Consider the following 15,970-nt stretch of genomic DNA (forward strand, 5'->3'; position numbering starts at 1 on the left):
TCAATGTTTTAGTATCCATCAGAGTCATTTTAAGTGTAAACAAACACAGCCACTGTTCAATTCATACTAGGTGATTCAGCGGCGGAATGATATCGGGTTTGAATCGTAGTCGCGAATCGTACTACGGCGAAGGCTTGAATTTGAATATTAATAAGGTAAAGAGAACGTTGCGTGGTTACCTTCAAATGCAGAGGGCTTGGCTCATGAATATATTTTAGCGAACGCAGACGTCCTGTTTTTAGCCTCCAATGGCTCAGGCTTTGCTCATGAATATTAATAATAAAGACTTCTCAATAGTATGATTCGCAGCGTCGCTGACGAAACATGATGGGAGTGTACCTGCTCGCACTGAACATGTCGCGCTGTCAGGGAATGCGCTCCCAAATGTCGGGAAATTACATACGTGATTATATGTGATGTCTGGACGGAATTATAAGGTGGCAAAAATTGGGAAAACTAAGTTGGTCTGTCCTGCAAATAGAAGGAATGAGATGAAGAGTTTCGTGTTGATGGCGAAGTGCACATAAACTATGGACGGTTGATGATACTGTGTATCGCCTGAGGTAAGTGCGAGTAGCGCGACTTTGACAGCATTGCTGAGTATTATTGAGGATAGCTGTTGGCGTAGCGCGCGCTTCTTTAAATATGCGCTCGTTAATTATTGTTCCTAATGTTTTTTTAATAACTAATATACGTATTAAACTTTTCCCACTTAAAATAAAAAGTCAGAAATCCTTTTGTTGTCTGTAGAAATCAGCCAATGGACAGTGATGGGTGAGCAACAGCATGTAGCGCGGTGTAAGTTTGTTGCACAGGCTAGCACAGCTGAAGTTACTATTTTAATGAAGGCTTATGCATGTGGAACCTAATAAAACATTGTGTAAATATTGTATGCATTGCATGTTATTTGAGATATTAGGCTATTCCAGCCTTTATTTCAATATCTATCAAATTTCTTGACTATATGTAATTCTTATGACTTTTTGAACTTGCCATCGATCCAGCCGCTTTATGTAATAAGATAAAGTTCAGTTGCACTAGAATATGTAGACAGGTGACAGCCATCGGTAAAGTTGCATACATAACACCATCAAGTGCAATTCAGCTCAAACACTTCCGTGCATTAAGAAGATCAATACATTCTTCCACATTTCATTCATATGATTCACTCAAAGTGTAATTATCATTTCTGGTGGACATTAATAACAACGTGTTAGTATGTGAAGACCAAGTTATAGTCAATGCACTAGTTTCAGTTTCATTTTATAGTCTTATGTATATTAGGAAGCACGTTGGCCACCAAGACAGTATGATATGGTAATTTATCTGAACGAATTTATCATTTGAATATGAAAGAATAAAAGCAAATTGGTCATAGGTTTTGGTGTAATTCATAAATCAATATTTTGACCCTACCAGCATTCCAAATCTAAAGTTTCACATGCATTGATACACCTAAAATGATTTGTCAGTACTGTAACCTGTGGTCTATGTAGTTCTTTTCAAATCAGATAAATGGTTTAATATGACTAAATATACTTGAATATGTTTGGTAGTAGTTTTAAGGGTAAGTTCAGGTAGAAATAACTCCTTGAATTAACACATTTACACTTTACAGCGTACAGACACCATGTAGTGTTCTTATTATTCATTGCTTAGTTTCATCTGTTCTGTAATGCATTGCACAAGTGTAGCACCAATGCTGTACAGTTGCACTCTTTTAGAAGCACATGCACATGGAGTTACAATAGGTAACTCTCATATTGTTTATTATGATTATTATTGATCCATATGACATTTTGGTAACACTTTACATTATTGTACCCATTGTAAAGGGATTATAAAGGGGTTCATTAATTATTCACAAATCATTCATTTACAAATGCATTACAGATCACTGATATGTAATTATACCAACATGCATACAGTAACAAGGGAGATATTCATGCAACACCTGCCAAATAGTGAGCCATTTTTCCTCACGTGTTATAAATGCTTAATAACACATCTTTATAAACACACTCATTTTTAGTATATGGTTTTATGGCCATCAGGCTGTGTTATGATATATGCTGTGAATAAGCATTAAGATCTGAAAAAGTGTTTCTGCAGAGGAATTTAGGTAACTAAGACTAGGCAACCCAATCTTTTGACATCAACTTGACAAGGAAAGTGACAACACAGGTTAGTGAAGTCAGTACAGTAATCAATATAAGCACAGATCACACTGATATAACACATAATGACATAATCACTCTTTTCAATTTCACTATAATAGTCTGTTTTGCTACAATGTGACATAAATTAGGGCATTTAATATTGTATGTAAAGTATGAATGAGTGTTTTAATTAAGCATGTATAACATTACAGTTAAAATAGCTCACTAGTTTGCAAGTATTGCACTAAAATCACCCTTTTGATTAATTTTGTTATAACTGCATATTAATGATTTATAATGCATTTGTAAATTCATTATTAGTCATTAATAACCCCGTTTATAAACCCTTAACTAAGAGAACATTATTGTTAGGTGTTACCACAATTTTTGCTAGAGCAACTTAATTTTAAAAAGGTTGCAGACTTCCAAATGATTGATTAGAGTGTGTGGCTGTTGGTGGGGGCAAAACTGTGTTTGTGTGTGTATGTATGTGTGTGTGTGTGGAGAAAGAGAGAAGACAGGAGATGTTGGGAATGTCAAGGACAGGATGTTCCAACATTGGGGTTGCAGTCCGGCTGAAATGCTCTTAAAGAGCCAATCACAGGCAAATGTAGAAACCCCCCATTCCAAACGTTCATGTACATGCACACTTGCACCCATTTCCCCCCCCCATTTCTTGGGTTCAGATTCTGAGCCTGCTAATTTATTGGAGCAAGTGCTTTCCATGAAACTCAAGGGACCATCCATAATGGGACTATATGGAGTGGCACCTGTTTGCCATGCCAGGTGCAAACTTTCTTGACTGAAGCAATCATTTTGTGTCATGTTCCCCCGGCTTGAGCTGTCCATTGATTTTGTTTGTTGAAATGTGGGTTAAATCTTAAAGAGTTAAATACTAATGGAATATATAGATGACATATAACATTTATTGAGTTCAGCAGTCTGCAGTTTTGCTTTACATTTAAACTTTTGTCATGGCACTGCCACCGACATGTTCACACTCCTCATTGTTTTAAGGGTACATTACCTCAAAACGAATTACAGTATGTCACATATACGTTACTTTAATGTTCGTGTTACAGTGCATTTAAAGTAGGCTACTACTGATTAATGTAAATAAACATAATCGCTTATTTAATATGTAATTATATTGTGCAATTTGTAAAATCAAGTATGTTATAATGGTATTATATTACTACATTGTGTGACCAAAACAATGCAGGAGATTATTATGCAAGTAAATAACAGGATTTCCTCGCACAGATGCTCCCCAACGTGACCGTGAATCACTGGATCACGCCCCCAGACCACCCCAAACCGCAACTGTTTTCAGACATGAACAAACTTTCCCCATAAATAAGTTTTGTCACACGCGTGATAATATGACTCGCGTGAGCAGAATCCAGCAGCGACACTGTGGATGTTTCACGCGTGTCACTTTTTATGGTGCGTAATTAAATAAAATGATTCATAGTACATGTTTATGATTTTAAGTATACCTCTGGTGTTCCTACATAGTAGTACTTATTTCCTAATGTTACATGCACTGGAAAATGTGCACTGTATTGCACTGTACTGTATTGCAGAATTTTATAGTGGCTCTATCGACCACCAAGTCAATACTCTATATCAAGTCAATATAAATGTTTCTACTTGTAATTTAAATCTAAATTGTAAAATGATATAAATACAATTAATTCAATATAATGCATTAAATATTATTTTTGACTATATATGACTATATTGTTTTATATATTAAATATAGGGTACTATATAAGCTATATATTCAATTAAATAGAAGCAAATTTGTGTGTGCCCTTTATGTGTGCTTGTGTGTTATAGTTGCCTGCTTTTAGCTTAATTGAAGACATCTATCCATTATAAGGACTAGTAGCTGACATACACATGGAAATCCGTGCTAAGAAGCTCTTTAAAATGAACAATTATTTTAAACAATAATTTTCTAGCAATCACCAATGACTGGAATGTCATTTGTCGAAAGTTGTGGGACCTCAGATATTGTATTGCATTTTATATTGCTTTATGTTTATGTTACAATGCACCGAACCTTATCCTCACAAGCACAGTTATGCTTTGCCAAAAAACTGAAACTTTTTACAGTACATTTAATATATCCAATTGTAATTTAATTTTGCCAAAACAGTTTAGCTGTATTGAGGAGACTTTTGGGTGCTTATAGAAGGAATGTGGCTGGTGGAAATGTTTTTCTTGTACTTGTAAGAGTGTGATGAAACATGCAGAGTGTGTTGAGCAGTGTGCCCACATGGCCACAGGCTTTGGGTCTCTCTCTGTCAAACAATGATTGATTCTCAACAGCAGTTGAGGCTCTTGAATAACTTCACATTACATGGTAGTTTTGACAGGGCATGAAGTGTCACCAAGGCTTTTCCTGGAGGAACATACAGTACATCAGGGGGAACAGGTGCTACACTTTTAACAGCAGTTGCATGACAGCTGAAGCTATATGCAATGTCTACCCTTCTGAAATAAACCTCCCAGCTTAAACCAGCCTAACCTGGTTTACTGGTAAGCTGGTCAGTATGTCTGTTTGCTGGTTTTAGAGAGGTTTTGGGTTAGGGATGCATCGATCCAATACCTGGATCGCTATCGTCTCCGATACTGACGTTTTTAAATGGATCGGGTATCGGTCCTGATCCTGTGTGTTTGTCATGTTCTTTAGTGTCAAGCTCCAAAAATGACATAAAAGAACCATTAAAACACAATTAAAGTAGTTCATATGTCTCGTGCGATAGCTCTGTGTATCACAAAAGGCTGCGTTTAATAAGTAAATATATAATTAAAAGGCTACTTTTAGCCTTCACGCAGGGCGCAATATTTTTACACTACTCATGAGCGACATCTCAGATGTAGATGCTCAATAGTTCGGTTCACTTATAATATGCATTTAGTATGGCACTGGAGGTGCATTTTACCATAATGTGAATAAGAAGCGAATTAAACTACTGTGATCTTGTCCACAAACAGACTCATACAGGACTTCCTGGAGAGTTCAGAATGTCAAAATAAAAGCGTGTGGGTTTAAAAGTCAAAGGTGTCATGGAGAGACTCACGGAGGCAGAGATATGAACTCATTAGCAGGGTTTATTGAACAGATGATTGAAACATTGTGAGTAAATCCAGTTGAGCAGAGTGGCAAACAGCAGGTGAGTAATATCCAGACAGGGTATAGACACGATGAACAGTAACGGTTTTAACCACTATGCAGACCACGCAATTGTGTGGGGCCCCAGACATCGAGAAGCCCCACCACCCCGGTAGGAAAGCTCAGCAAAAACCACATGAAAAAAACATGTTGTTCTGGGTACATGCACGAACACACCGTTGTCAGCGCTCTCAAAGCGGTTCACGTTAGAAGCTGCCAGGTTCAGGTCAGTAGGACTTATAAAATATATAGACCTTCCGAACTTGTTTTACTCACACACTCAGATAGACGCGAATGGATGAGTTAGGGGCCGTTCACACCAACCGTGTTTTTGTGTGCATCTGCTCTGTTTTTCTATTGTTTTCCTATGTAAACGCACTGGACGAACGTCCTTAACTGCTGCACCGCGTGTACTTTTTTAGTGCATGTGTCACACGTTCAGGTTGCAAAGAGGTCACCGGGGGTGGACTGGCCATCGGGAGAACCAGGACTTTTCCCGAATGGGCTGCGATAAGCTGAAATGGGCCGCCTCGTCATGCAAAATGGGCCACAAAATTGGGGTTTTGTGAAATGTCTTTAATGTGAGGCTTAAATCTAATGCTGTTGATGGCTGTTAGTGAATCACTCTTATCTACTCCAACTTCTGTCTCTGCAGGAAGTCCCTGAAGAGGAGCAGACAGGCTGAGAGAGATCTAGTGATAAAGATAGGGATGCTTGAGTGAATGGAGATGTGAAGCACATGAATGACTCTGAGTACAAGACAGTTCATTGGTATCTGGTATCAGAGTGAGAGGTAGAGAGAGAAAGAACGAATGAGCAAGAGAAAAAGAAGCTCTCAAAGAAGCAACAGATTGGCCATTATAGTAGAATGGAACTGTTTAATGTGATGGAGATCCTATTGTATCTTTTGACAAGAACTCAAACTGTAACTCATTCTTATGTGACTGATATACTTCTTGCATTGTTAAAACCTGTTAATTGTTATCTTAAAGGGATAGTTCACCCAAAAATGAAAAATCGCTCATCACTGACTCATTTCATGCCATCCCAGATGTGCCTGACTTTCTTTTGCTGAACACAAATTAATATTTTTAGAAGAATATTTCAGCTTTGTAGATCCATACAATGCAATAAATTGGTACCAAATTGTGAAGTTCCAAAAATCACATAAAGGCAGTATAAAAGTAATCCATATGACTCCAGTGGTTTAATCCATATCTTCAGAAGCAATATGATAGGTGTGGGTGAGACTTTTTTTTACTATCGATTCTGCTCTTTGCCCAGTAGGTTGCGATATGCACAAAAAATGTGAATAGCCAAAAACAAAAGTGGATATTGATAGTAAAAAATTACTTAAATATTGATCTGTCTCTTACCCACACTTATCATATCACTTCTGAAGATTTAACCTCTGGAGTCATATGGATTACTTTTATGCTGCCATTATGTCCTTTTTGGAGCTTCAAAATGTTGGTACCCATTCAGGAGGAATAGCTCCTTTAAGGAGATATTTTTTTCCTAATATAACCCTTAAAATGTGTTTTGTTGGTGTAACCTGATGTATTCAGATTGATTCAGGGATAATATTTTTGACATAAAGAAAACCAGTTTATTTAGATGTTACCACATGAAGCACATTTTTAGGTTAACATTTGTTCAGTGTGTTTGTAGATGTACAGGTACTACAAAGATAAATCGGTGTTAATCTGTGTGACTGTGTGACCCTAGCTACTATAAAATATTTACTAGATTTTTAAATTTTCGCCAGTAAATGTAACCGGAACTTGCCCATAAACTTTCCTTTACAATGCTAGGGAGTTGCTTGGTGTTTGCCAGGGTTGTGTAGGTGTTCTGAGTGGTTTTTACATTTTATACATTTACTAAGTTGTTCTGAGTGGTTGCGTACTGGCCCTGGACTTTATAGACATTCTGAGCCCTAGAAATGGCTTGGGTCCAACCTTCAATGTCTTTTTGCCACCACTTTCGATTGTGACGTAGGTCTCTCCATTTCTTAACTCAACGTCTTCTCTCCTCCAGGTGTGTTTGAGGCGTTGGTGCGTGGCGGCATGCAATCTCCCTGAGTGTGATAGTCCCACCTGGAGGTCACAGGATGCCGGTACAGGCAGCACAATGGACTGAGTTTTTATCCTGCCCTATCTGCTACAATGAGTTTGACGCCAACAGCCACAAGCCCATTAGCCTGGGTTGCTCGCACACCATCTGCAAGACCTGCCTGCACAAACTGCACCGCAAGGCCTGTCCCTTTGACCAGACGGCCATTAGCACTGACATTGATGTGCTGCCTGTCAACTGTGCCCTCCTGCAGCTGGTGGGGGTGCCGGTGAGTGAGGCATGTTGAGAGATTGATATGATTGCTGTTGAGCTTTTAACTAGCTAATGACATCCAGTCATTTTCTAGGATGTGAGTGTGTTGAAGTTCAAAACCCCAAAATTAAGAGGTGTTCCAGTTCAAGCAAGAAAATTTGATATTTTATTGGCAGTGTCTTAAAAGTTTTAACTCTAAAGAAATGTGTAATCATTTTGACAAATTTTTAAAATATTATACATTCATGGCATCAAACAGTCATATCAGTGGCCTGGAAAAAGACGTTTTATTCTACACAAGAGTGGTCCCACCTCATGGTCGCCGCCATGTTGAAATCACACAATCGACAAATACTGTACAACTTGCTGTATGTCCATAACCTCTCTATTATTGGACAGTTTTAGTTGTTGAAAAAGGTGACAAATTGGTTGTTTGCATAGGTGACAAATACCAGGGTGATCTCATGAGTATTCGTAGATTTTTTTATGTAATGTTACGCGTATGTTTGGATAGTCACCTAAACGTACAATATCAACTTACATCTAAGTGCTTTTACGAATAAACAGCTTTAGAGATGAATAAATCAATATGAATCCTCTGACAACTGGTTGGAACTGAAATTTCGAAACCTTTATTAGAATATCGCTGCAGTTGAACGAGGTACTCGGAAACAATCCCATACAGAGAAATCGGACAAATAAAAGTATTATAATTTACTTTCTTTCTTACTGAAAAAAGTAATCCACTACAATTTATACAAATTATATTATTAAATTAAATACTTCTCTAAAGTTGTAATCAGGTTACTGATTTTACTGAATACTTAGTTACATTACTAATTACCTTTAAGTTACTTTCTAAAACACTTTTTACAGAAATGTTTTTGGTTTTTCCACTCCGAATTCCAATTAATTTTGATATTTCCTCCTTTTCATTGTCACAAGTCATACACTCAGCACCACACATTTCTCCTTTACAATGACTTGATAGTCAGTAATCAGATTACATGAATGTAAAATGTAATGTGTTACATCCAACACTGGTAATACATCGACGTTGTACGTTTCTGCTCCTATGAAAATGTATGGTGTCAGAATAAAGGCTACTTATTATACCTTTAATGTAATAGATTATGTTAATGAAGACATTTTTTTTAAGTTTAAATGCCATAAAGTGAATCCCAGTGAACATGTTTGTTTATGTTTTGGTGTGTGTTGTGTTGTTTTCATGGTTGTAATGTAATATTCTAGTTTTCAATAACTCCTGACCCTAAAACATATAGTTTTTTTTTACCCATTATAGCTTGTCTTTGGTGCAGTTGTCATGGTCTTGTACAGTAGCTGAAAATGTATTTTATCTGAAGGTTCCAGATGGTGAGATTGTAAATGTGGGCAGTGTTGAAGACACCAGACATTATGAGGTGTGCCGAATGTGTGTTGAGGAGCTGGCACTCTATCTCAAACCCATCAGCGGAGGAAAAGGTAAGTGTGTGTGTGTGTGTGTGTGTGTGTGTGTAATACAGGTAGATCATCACAAAAACACTGCATATGAGAGCTGCATTATTGTTCAGGTTTGTGGCTGAATGATCTAAGATTAGAACAACACATTTCCTGTTGTTCAGTGTATGTACATTTGATTTCTCTGTGGTTGGAGATTTTTACGTCAGTAGGAGAAAGAAAAAAAACCACTACATCTATATTTCTGAAACAAAAGAGTAGCATGCAGGTACTGTATTTTATACGCAATAAATGAAATGAAATGCACTCTATGCTAAAAGAAAAGAAAACAGTTGAAATGGTTTTAGCTAGCTTAAATTGGTCTGGCTTAAACTAGCTTGGAGACCAACTAGACCATTCTTAACCACCAAAGACCAGCCTGGTTTAAGATGGTGTTCTTCAGAAGGGAAATCAGCTATGACGTCTTTAAGGTGTTTCTTTCAGAAGGGCTGAAAAACAGAAAATATTTGTAATATGCAGAGACATTTAGCAATGTTACAGTGCTGAATAAAACCAGTAAAAAAGCTAAAGCTAAGAGCAACAGCACATTAAAAACTTACCCAATGCATTTTTAAATATTACATTTTTGCACACCTCAGGTGCCAGTATTACTTACTATTCACTGAATCTCATTTCCCGCCTTAGTGACCATTGAAAACAAGAACGGCTCTTTGTGGGCCAATAAAATGCTTGTTCTCAATGAGCTGTAAACCTTCAGGCCAGTCTTGTTCACAGCTGCTGTGAGTGGAAAAGTCTGTTTCAGGACTCAATAGGCTGTTTAATTGGAGTAACAATAAAAGTTTCCCCTCACAGCAGACTAGCGAGAGGCTAAAGGCTAAAGCTCATAAAACTACTCATAAAAGAGCTCTTTTGCCAAGCCTTCACTATTATAGAGTGGCACAATCATAAGACTCATGGGACTTTCACCCTCAGGATATTTATTAGCTTCTGTTTTTAGGAATAAATGTGTAAAGCAATAATAAGAGTCGATAAACAGGTAAAAGCTAACTGAGTATTATATGTGCTTACAAATAATAGTCAATAACTGAGGCAAAAAGTAACCGAGATTTATATGTGCTTCACCTATATATGATCAGACGTTTGTTTCTGGCATTGTTATGCTGGCTTTGTGACTTTGCTTCAATTCATTTTCAAGTAATTTAATTGTATTTTGACTCAACATCAACAAAAAGGTACCACTGTATTACCATATTATTTTTGGACATGGTACCGTAGTAAAACCACATAAAAAAAATGACATTACACAATTTAATTTTAATTTAATGACACATAAGCCGACATTTAAATATATTAATTTTTTTGCCTCTACACTTACACCATAAATATTTGCATTCCTTACAATTATTATGTTGTTGTCAAAAAGAATACATGCAATATTCTTCATAGAAATGTATATACAGTATGTATCTGCCTCTCTCACGCAGGTATAGTTACCCTCAGTCAGAGCACACTAAGCAGGCCCATGCAGAGGAAGCTGGTTACCCTTGTGAACTGTCAGCTGGTTGAGGAGGAGGGGCGTATGCGGGCGGTCCGGACGTGCAGATCTCTGGGTGAACGCACCATCACTGAACTCATCCTACAGCACCAGAACCCACAGCAGCTCTCGGCCAACCTGTGGGCTGCTGTGCGGGCACGCGGCTGTCAGTTTCTCGGACCTGGTGAGTCCATGGTTTAATTTTCCTTGTTTTGTCGTGGCATCTCTTTGAAATGCCTAATTTTTATAATTCAAGCAATATTATATGTAAGTGTTTTCCTGTTAACACATTTTTACAAACCTGTTGATGAGTTGAGATATTTGTGGCTGTAAATATGTTGTAAAATGTACATAATCGGCAAAACCTCTCGGATGTATATACAGGGAATGTTTTTTCTTGGGTGTCAATGATGATTACTCATAGGGCAGATTCTGATTGGGAAAACACTGATTTTCTCATCTGATCTCATATTGAGTTTTCCAGTCTGAGAACACCAGAACATACATTCATTCCTCTGACATCATCAACTGCATATTACTCTCAGCACTAACTACAGTATGTGTTTGTGTTTATATATGTTGTAGCCATGCAGGATGACGCTCTGAAACTGGTGCTGCTGGCCCTTGAAGACGGCTCAGCTCTATCACGGAAGGTTCTGGTGCTGTTTGTGGTGCAGAAACTGGAGGCGCGGTTCCCTCAGGCATCTAAGACCAGCATTGGTCATGTAGTTCAGCTGCTGTATCGCGCCTCCTGCTTTAAGGTCAGAACTAGAATCAGCTCCTTTTAAAGTGAACATCAAGTGGCAACCCAACACAGTACCAAAATTGTAACAAACATATCCTTAAAAAGGCAGCTGCAAGCTAATTAAATAAAAAACTACTCTATTTTAAAGTTTGGAATCTGGATTTTACAATCTGTAATGGAAAATGGTCATGTATCATAATGTTGGAAAAGTCTTAATTAGTAAACTACAACAAGCACAACTCATAAACTAGTGTTTTCTCACGTCGCTCTGTGAGAATTATTATTCGCCATTTTACATTTTGTTTGGGGTTGTTTTAATCAGGATCATCTGCTGTAATCAACAATATACCATATTCTGTTTATGTTTATTGGAGTAATAAGTGAAAACAATGCAATGATTCCCCATAAGTAACATACATATGTATATGCGTTTGTTGCGTTTTCACCTATTACTTCATGAAACATATACAGAATATCAGAAATGGCATATTGTTACTTACAGCAGATGATCCCAAATAAATGGAGCCCCAGAACAACATAACACAGGACATACAGTATATGTTGGAATAATCCTCACAAAGCGAAATGACATGCTAACTTGTGTTTATACAATCTCTGAAGCAGTTAGAGATTATCTGCCATAAACAAATAAAACTTAACAAACTATTGGTGAAAATATCGAAAGTAATTTGGCATGAAATAATATCTGAATTTCCCAGTTATCGACCAATAATTTTTCTGCCACAGATATATAGTGCATCCCTAACAATTGTGTAAATGCATAAACAACAGCAGAAGTATGAACACATGGAACAAACTATTGGCCAAATATTGTATTACTGTAGTTTTAGCCATATTACCAAGTGACAGATGAATTTGCGCCAAATTGGACGGGCACATCCGTTGACATCAACAACAAAAGGCCTTTTTTGTCCTGTTGATTAAACAGTAATTTAAAAGTCTTTATTTTCTACGCTAGTTATGCACACTTGTATGATTAGGTGCATTTTATTATTTGTGTTCAGCTTTATTTTTCCATGCTGCTTCCAACCCTATTTTGGGGTCTCAATCTACCAGTTGAGAACCTCTGATTTAGCAGATTTAGTTTCTGCAAGTTTATGTAAATTGTAGTATCCGCTATATTTAGCACATAACGGGACTTTACTGAAGGAAATTGGGTTGCAAATGCTGTTTCACTTTGACTTAAAGCACTATGCTGTCACCACACCGATCCAAGATCTCCTGTCTTTCAAGCCATGTGCTTTAATGAGCCAAACCACGGCCTCCTAAAAAATGAGTTCTTACACCCTGTAAAACAGCCATTATACTCAGTACTCCATCAATGTCATCTATTTTGCACAGCAAAGGAAATGAGGTGTTATGGTGTGTTAAGCCTTTTTCGAGTAACTTGATATTGTGGATATAGTGTGGTCAAGAGTCGCCACTGGGAATTTCGAATAATGGGCCTCATTCATGAAACACGAGCAGAATACATTTTTCTGTTAATCGTTTGTAAAGACGTTTGATGTAAATTCTCGGATTCATGAAAGTTCTTCAAGCATTCTATTAATTTCTCTGAAGATCCTTCCAGTTGCAAGTATGGCACTGTTACCATCATGATTTACCCGACAAGTTGCACTAATTATGCTTGTGATGCGCTGTGACCTGAACCAGAGATGGTTAATGGTGGTGGAAATCCTCCTCCCGGCATGAACTGAACATTTTTTACACTCATGCCAAACCAATTTTTTTGACTGTTTGATTCACAAAAGAGCATCCGATGTCCGCAAAAGCATCCTATGACAGTAAGTCCTTTTGCTTTTGTGATTGCTGTATCAACATTTTACAATGTGAATGCACTTCATTCCTAAAAATGATTATAGGTTACTGTTTCGCATAGCGAGTCTGGTTCATTCCTAATATGGCGTTTTAATTGGAGTGGATTATGATAATTGTAAATTAACATGCACATGCCCCTATTTACAAATGTTTTGAATTCACTAACATACACAAGTTTTACAAATCTAGTGAGAACGAAGCATTTGTGAATCCAGCGGAAAGGCCATTTTACATGCAAATTACTTTGAATTTATTCATATATTAACAAAAGTTTCTTGAATAAGGCCCAGTGTCTTGACATTCATTCAGACATGTTCATATCAACTTGTAAATGATCTGGCATCTTTCATTAAAGCTTGATTTACTGTGGTTATGGCAAATCAATGTAATCAAATCATTTAATTTAATAGTCAATCACAGCGTTATGTAAGATGTCCTGTTTGGCTCAGCTGTGTTCATTAATTATGAGTGCTTGTGTGCACTAGTCTCAAATCAGTTTCATTGTGCAGAGTTTCTATTCATATATATTGACTTTATATTCAGAATTTGAGTAACTAATTATACAAAATCTTAACTCAATATAAATGCAGATTACGTCAAAAGATTAAACTACATTCGTAACATATACAACATTATTATTCATGCTGTATCTCCTCTCAGGTGACCAAACGGGATGAAGACTCCTCTCTCATGCAGCTGAAGGAAGAGTTTCGCACTTACGACGCTCTACGCCGTGAGCATGATGCTCAGATCGTTCACATCGCCATGGAAGCAGGGCTACGTATTTCGCCTGAGCAGTGGTCCTCTCTGCTGTATGGAGACCTTATGCACAAATCTCACATGCAGTCAATCATAGACAAGGTATCACATGTTTCATTTTCACTTTCTTACATCACATACTGTGAAATATTAAATCAAATCATATCACAATGTAAATAATTTGATAAATGTATTAGGTCAGTAGAATATAATATTGTAATGCTGTCCTCTTGTAAGAGTGTTTCTAGATTTAATGAATGTGTTGCTGTTGTCACTCTTCTGTGCTGCACATCTGAATGCATTTGTCCTTTTTCTTTTCGATGCCACAGCTCCAGTCACACGAGTCCTTTGCTAAAAGCGTGCAGGAGCTCACCATTATCCTGCAGAGAACAGGAGACCCAGCCAACCTCAATAGCCTCAGAGCTCCTCTAGAAGGACTGTCCAACATCGACCACAATCCTGGTAAGGACCTTCAACCACACTTGACAGCTAGCTGCCATAATGCTAGGATGTTGTGGATCGTTTCCTGTGTGTTTCTATGCAGTTTCTTGAATTTTGTGAGTGGTTCTTAGGGCATAGCTAGGGTGTTCTAGGTGGTTGCTAGGGGCTTACTAGATGGTTTCTAGGGTATTTTGGGTGGTTAGGGAGCTATTAGGTGTTTGCTATTGTGTTCTGGGGGTTGCTTCTGTTGTGTGGGTGTTCTGGGTGGTTGTTGAGGAGTTACTAGTTGGTTGCTACAGTGTTTTGGGTGGATGCTACTAGGTGGCTGCAAGATTGTTCTGGATGATTATTAGAGAGTTACTAGGTGGTTGCTATGGTGTTCTGCCTGGTTGAAGTGGGGGAGTTACTAGGTGGTTGCTAGGGCATTGTGGGTGGTTAATATGGAGTTATTAGGTGGTAGCTAGGGTGTTTTGGGTGATTGTAAGGGAATACAATTGTGGTTAGGGTGATTTATGTGTCGCTAAATAGTTACTTGGTGGTTGCTAGGGTGGTGGGAGCTATTAGGTGTTTGATATGGTGTTCAGGGTGGTTGCTAGGGTATTGCTGGGTATTTGTTTGGGTGCTTTGGGTGATTGTTGGGGAGTTATTAGGTGGTTACTAGGGTGTTTTGAGTGGGTGCTATGGAATTATTAGGTGGATGTTAGGGTGTTTTGGGTTGTTGCAAAGGAGTTACCAGGTGGTTGCTATGGTTTTCTATGTGTTTATTAGGAAGCTACTCTGTGGTTGCTATGGTGTTCTGCCAGGTTGTTAGGGAGTTACTAGGTAGCTGCTATGGTGTTTTGGGTGGTTGTTAGGGAGTTACTAGGTGGTTGTTACGGTGTTTTGGGTGATTGTTAGAGAGTTAATATGTGGGTAGGGTGATTAAGATGTCGCTAGATATTTACTTGGTTGTTGACAGGGTGTTCTGGGCAGTTGCTAGGAAGTTACTAGGTGGTTGCTAGGGCAGCGCCTCTCAACCCTGTTCCTGGAAACCCCCAACACCACACATTTTAGATATCTCCCTAATCAAACACAGCTGATTCAACTCATCAGCTCATTAGTGGAGACTCCAAGACCTGAGTTGGGTGTGTCAGAAAAGGAAGATATACAAAATGTGCTGTGTTGGGGGTCCTCCAGGAACAGGGTTGAGAACCACTTTGCCATGGTGTTCTGAGTGGTTGCTAGGGCATTGCAGAGTGGTTGTTTGGGTGTTCAGGGGGATTGGTGTGGAGTTACAAGGTTTTTGCTAGGGTGTTTTGGGTGGTTTCTAGGGAGTTACTGGGTGGTTGCTAGGATATTTTGGGTGGTTGCTACTAGGTGGCTGCAAGATTGTTCTGGATGATTATTAGGGAGCTACTATGTGGTTGCTATTGTGTTCTGCCTGGTTGTTGGGGAGTTACTAGGTGGTTGCTTGGGTGTTGTATATGGTTGCTATAGAGTTACTAGGTGGTTGCTATGGTGCTTTGGATGATTTTTAGGGAATAAAT

General features: G+C 38.1%; 1 protein-coding gene across 1 annotated transcript in view; it reads left to right on the forward strand.

Moving 5' to 3' along the window:
• The first annotated feature begins 334 nt into the window (after window positions 1-334).
• Window positions 335-15,970, forward strand: part of rc3h2 (ring finger and CCCH-type domains 2) — a 36,501-nt gene continuing 20,865 nt past the window's right edge. The window contains exons 1-7 of the mRNA XM_052116965.1: window positions 335-563; window positions 7,381-7,684; window positions 9,033-9,150; window positions 10,611-10,844; window positions 11,246-11,421; window positions 13,905-14,105; window positions 14,333-14,465. Of these exons, the coding sequence (XP_051972925.1) occupies window positions 7,454-7,684; window positions 9,033-9,150; window positions 10,611-10,844; window positions 11,246-11,421; window positions 13,905-14,105; window positions 14,333-14,465 (1,093 nt within the window). The 5' untranslated portion in view covers window positions 335-563; window positions 7,381-7,453. The remainder of the gene's footprint in view (window positions 564-7,380; window positions 7,685-9,032; window positions 9,151-10,610; window positions 10,845-11,245; window positions 11,422-13,904; window positions 14,106-14,332; window positions 14,466-15,970) is intronic.

Source organism: Xyrauchen texanus, chromosome 44, assembly GCF_025860055.1.
Source record: "Xyrauchen texanus isolate HMW12.3.18 chromosome 44, RBS_HiC_50CHRs, whole genome shotgun sequence".
NCBI classification, from domain to species: Eukaryota; Metazoa; Chordata; class Actinopteri; order Cypriniformes; family Catostomidae; genus Xyrauchen; species Xyrauchen texanus.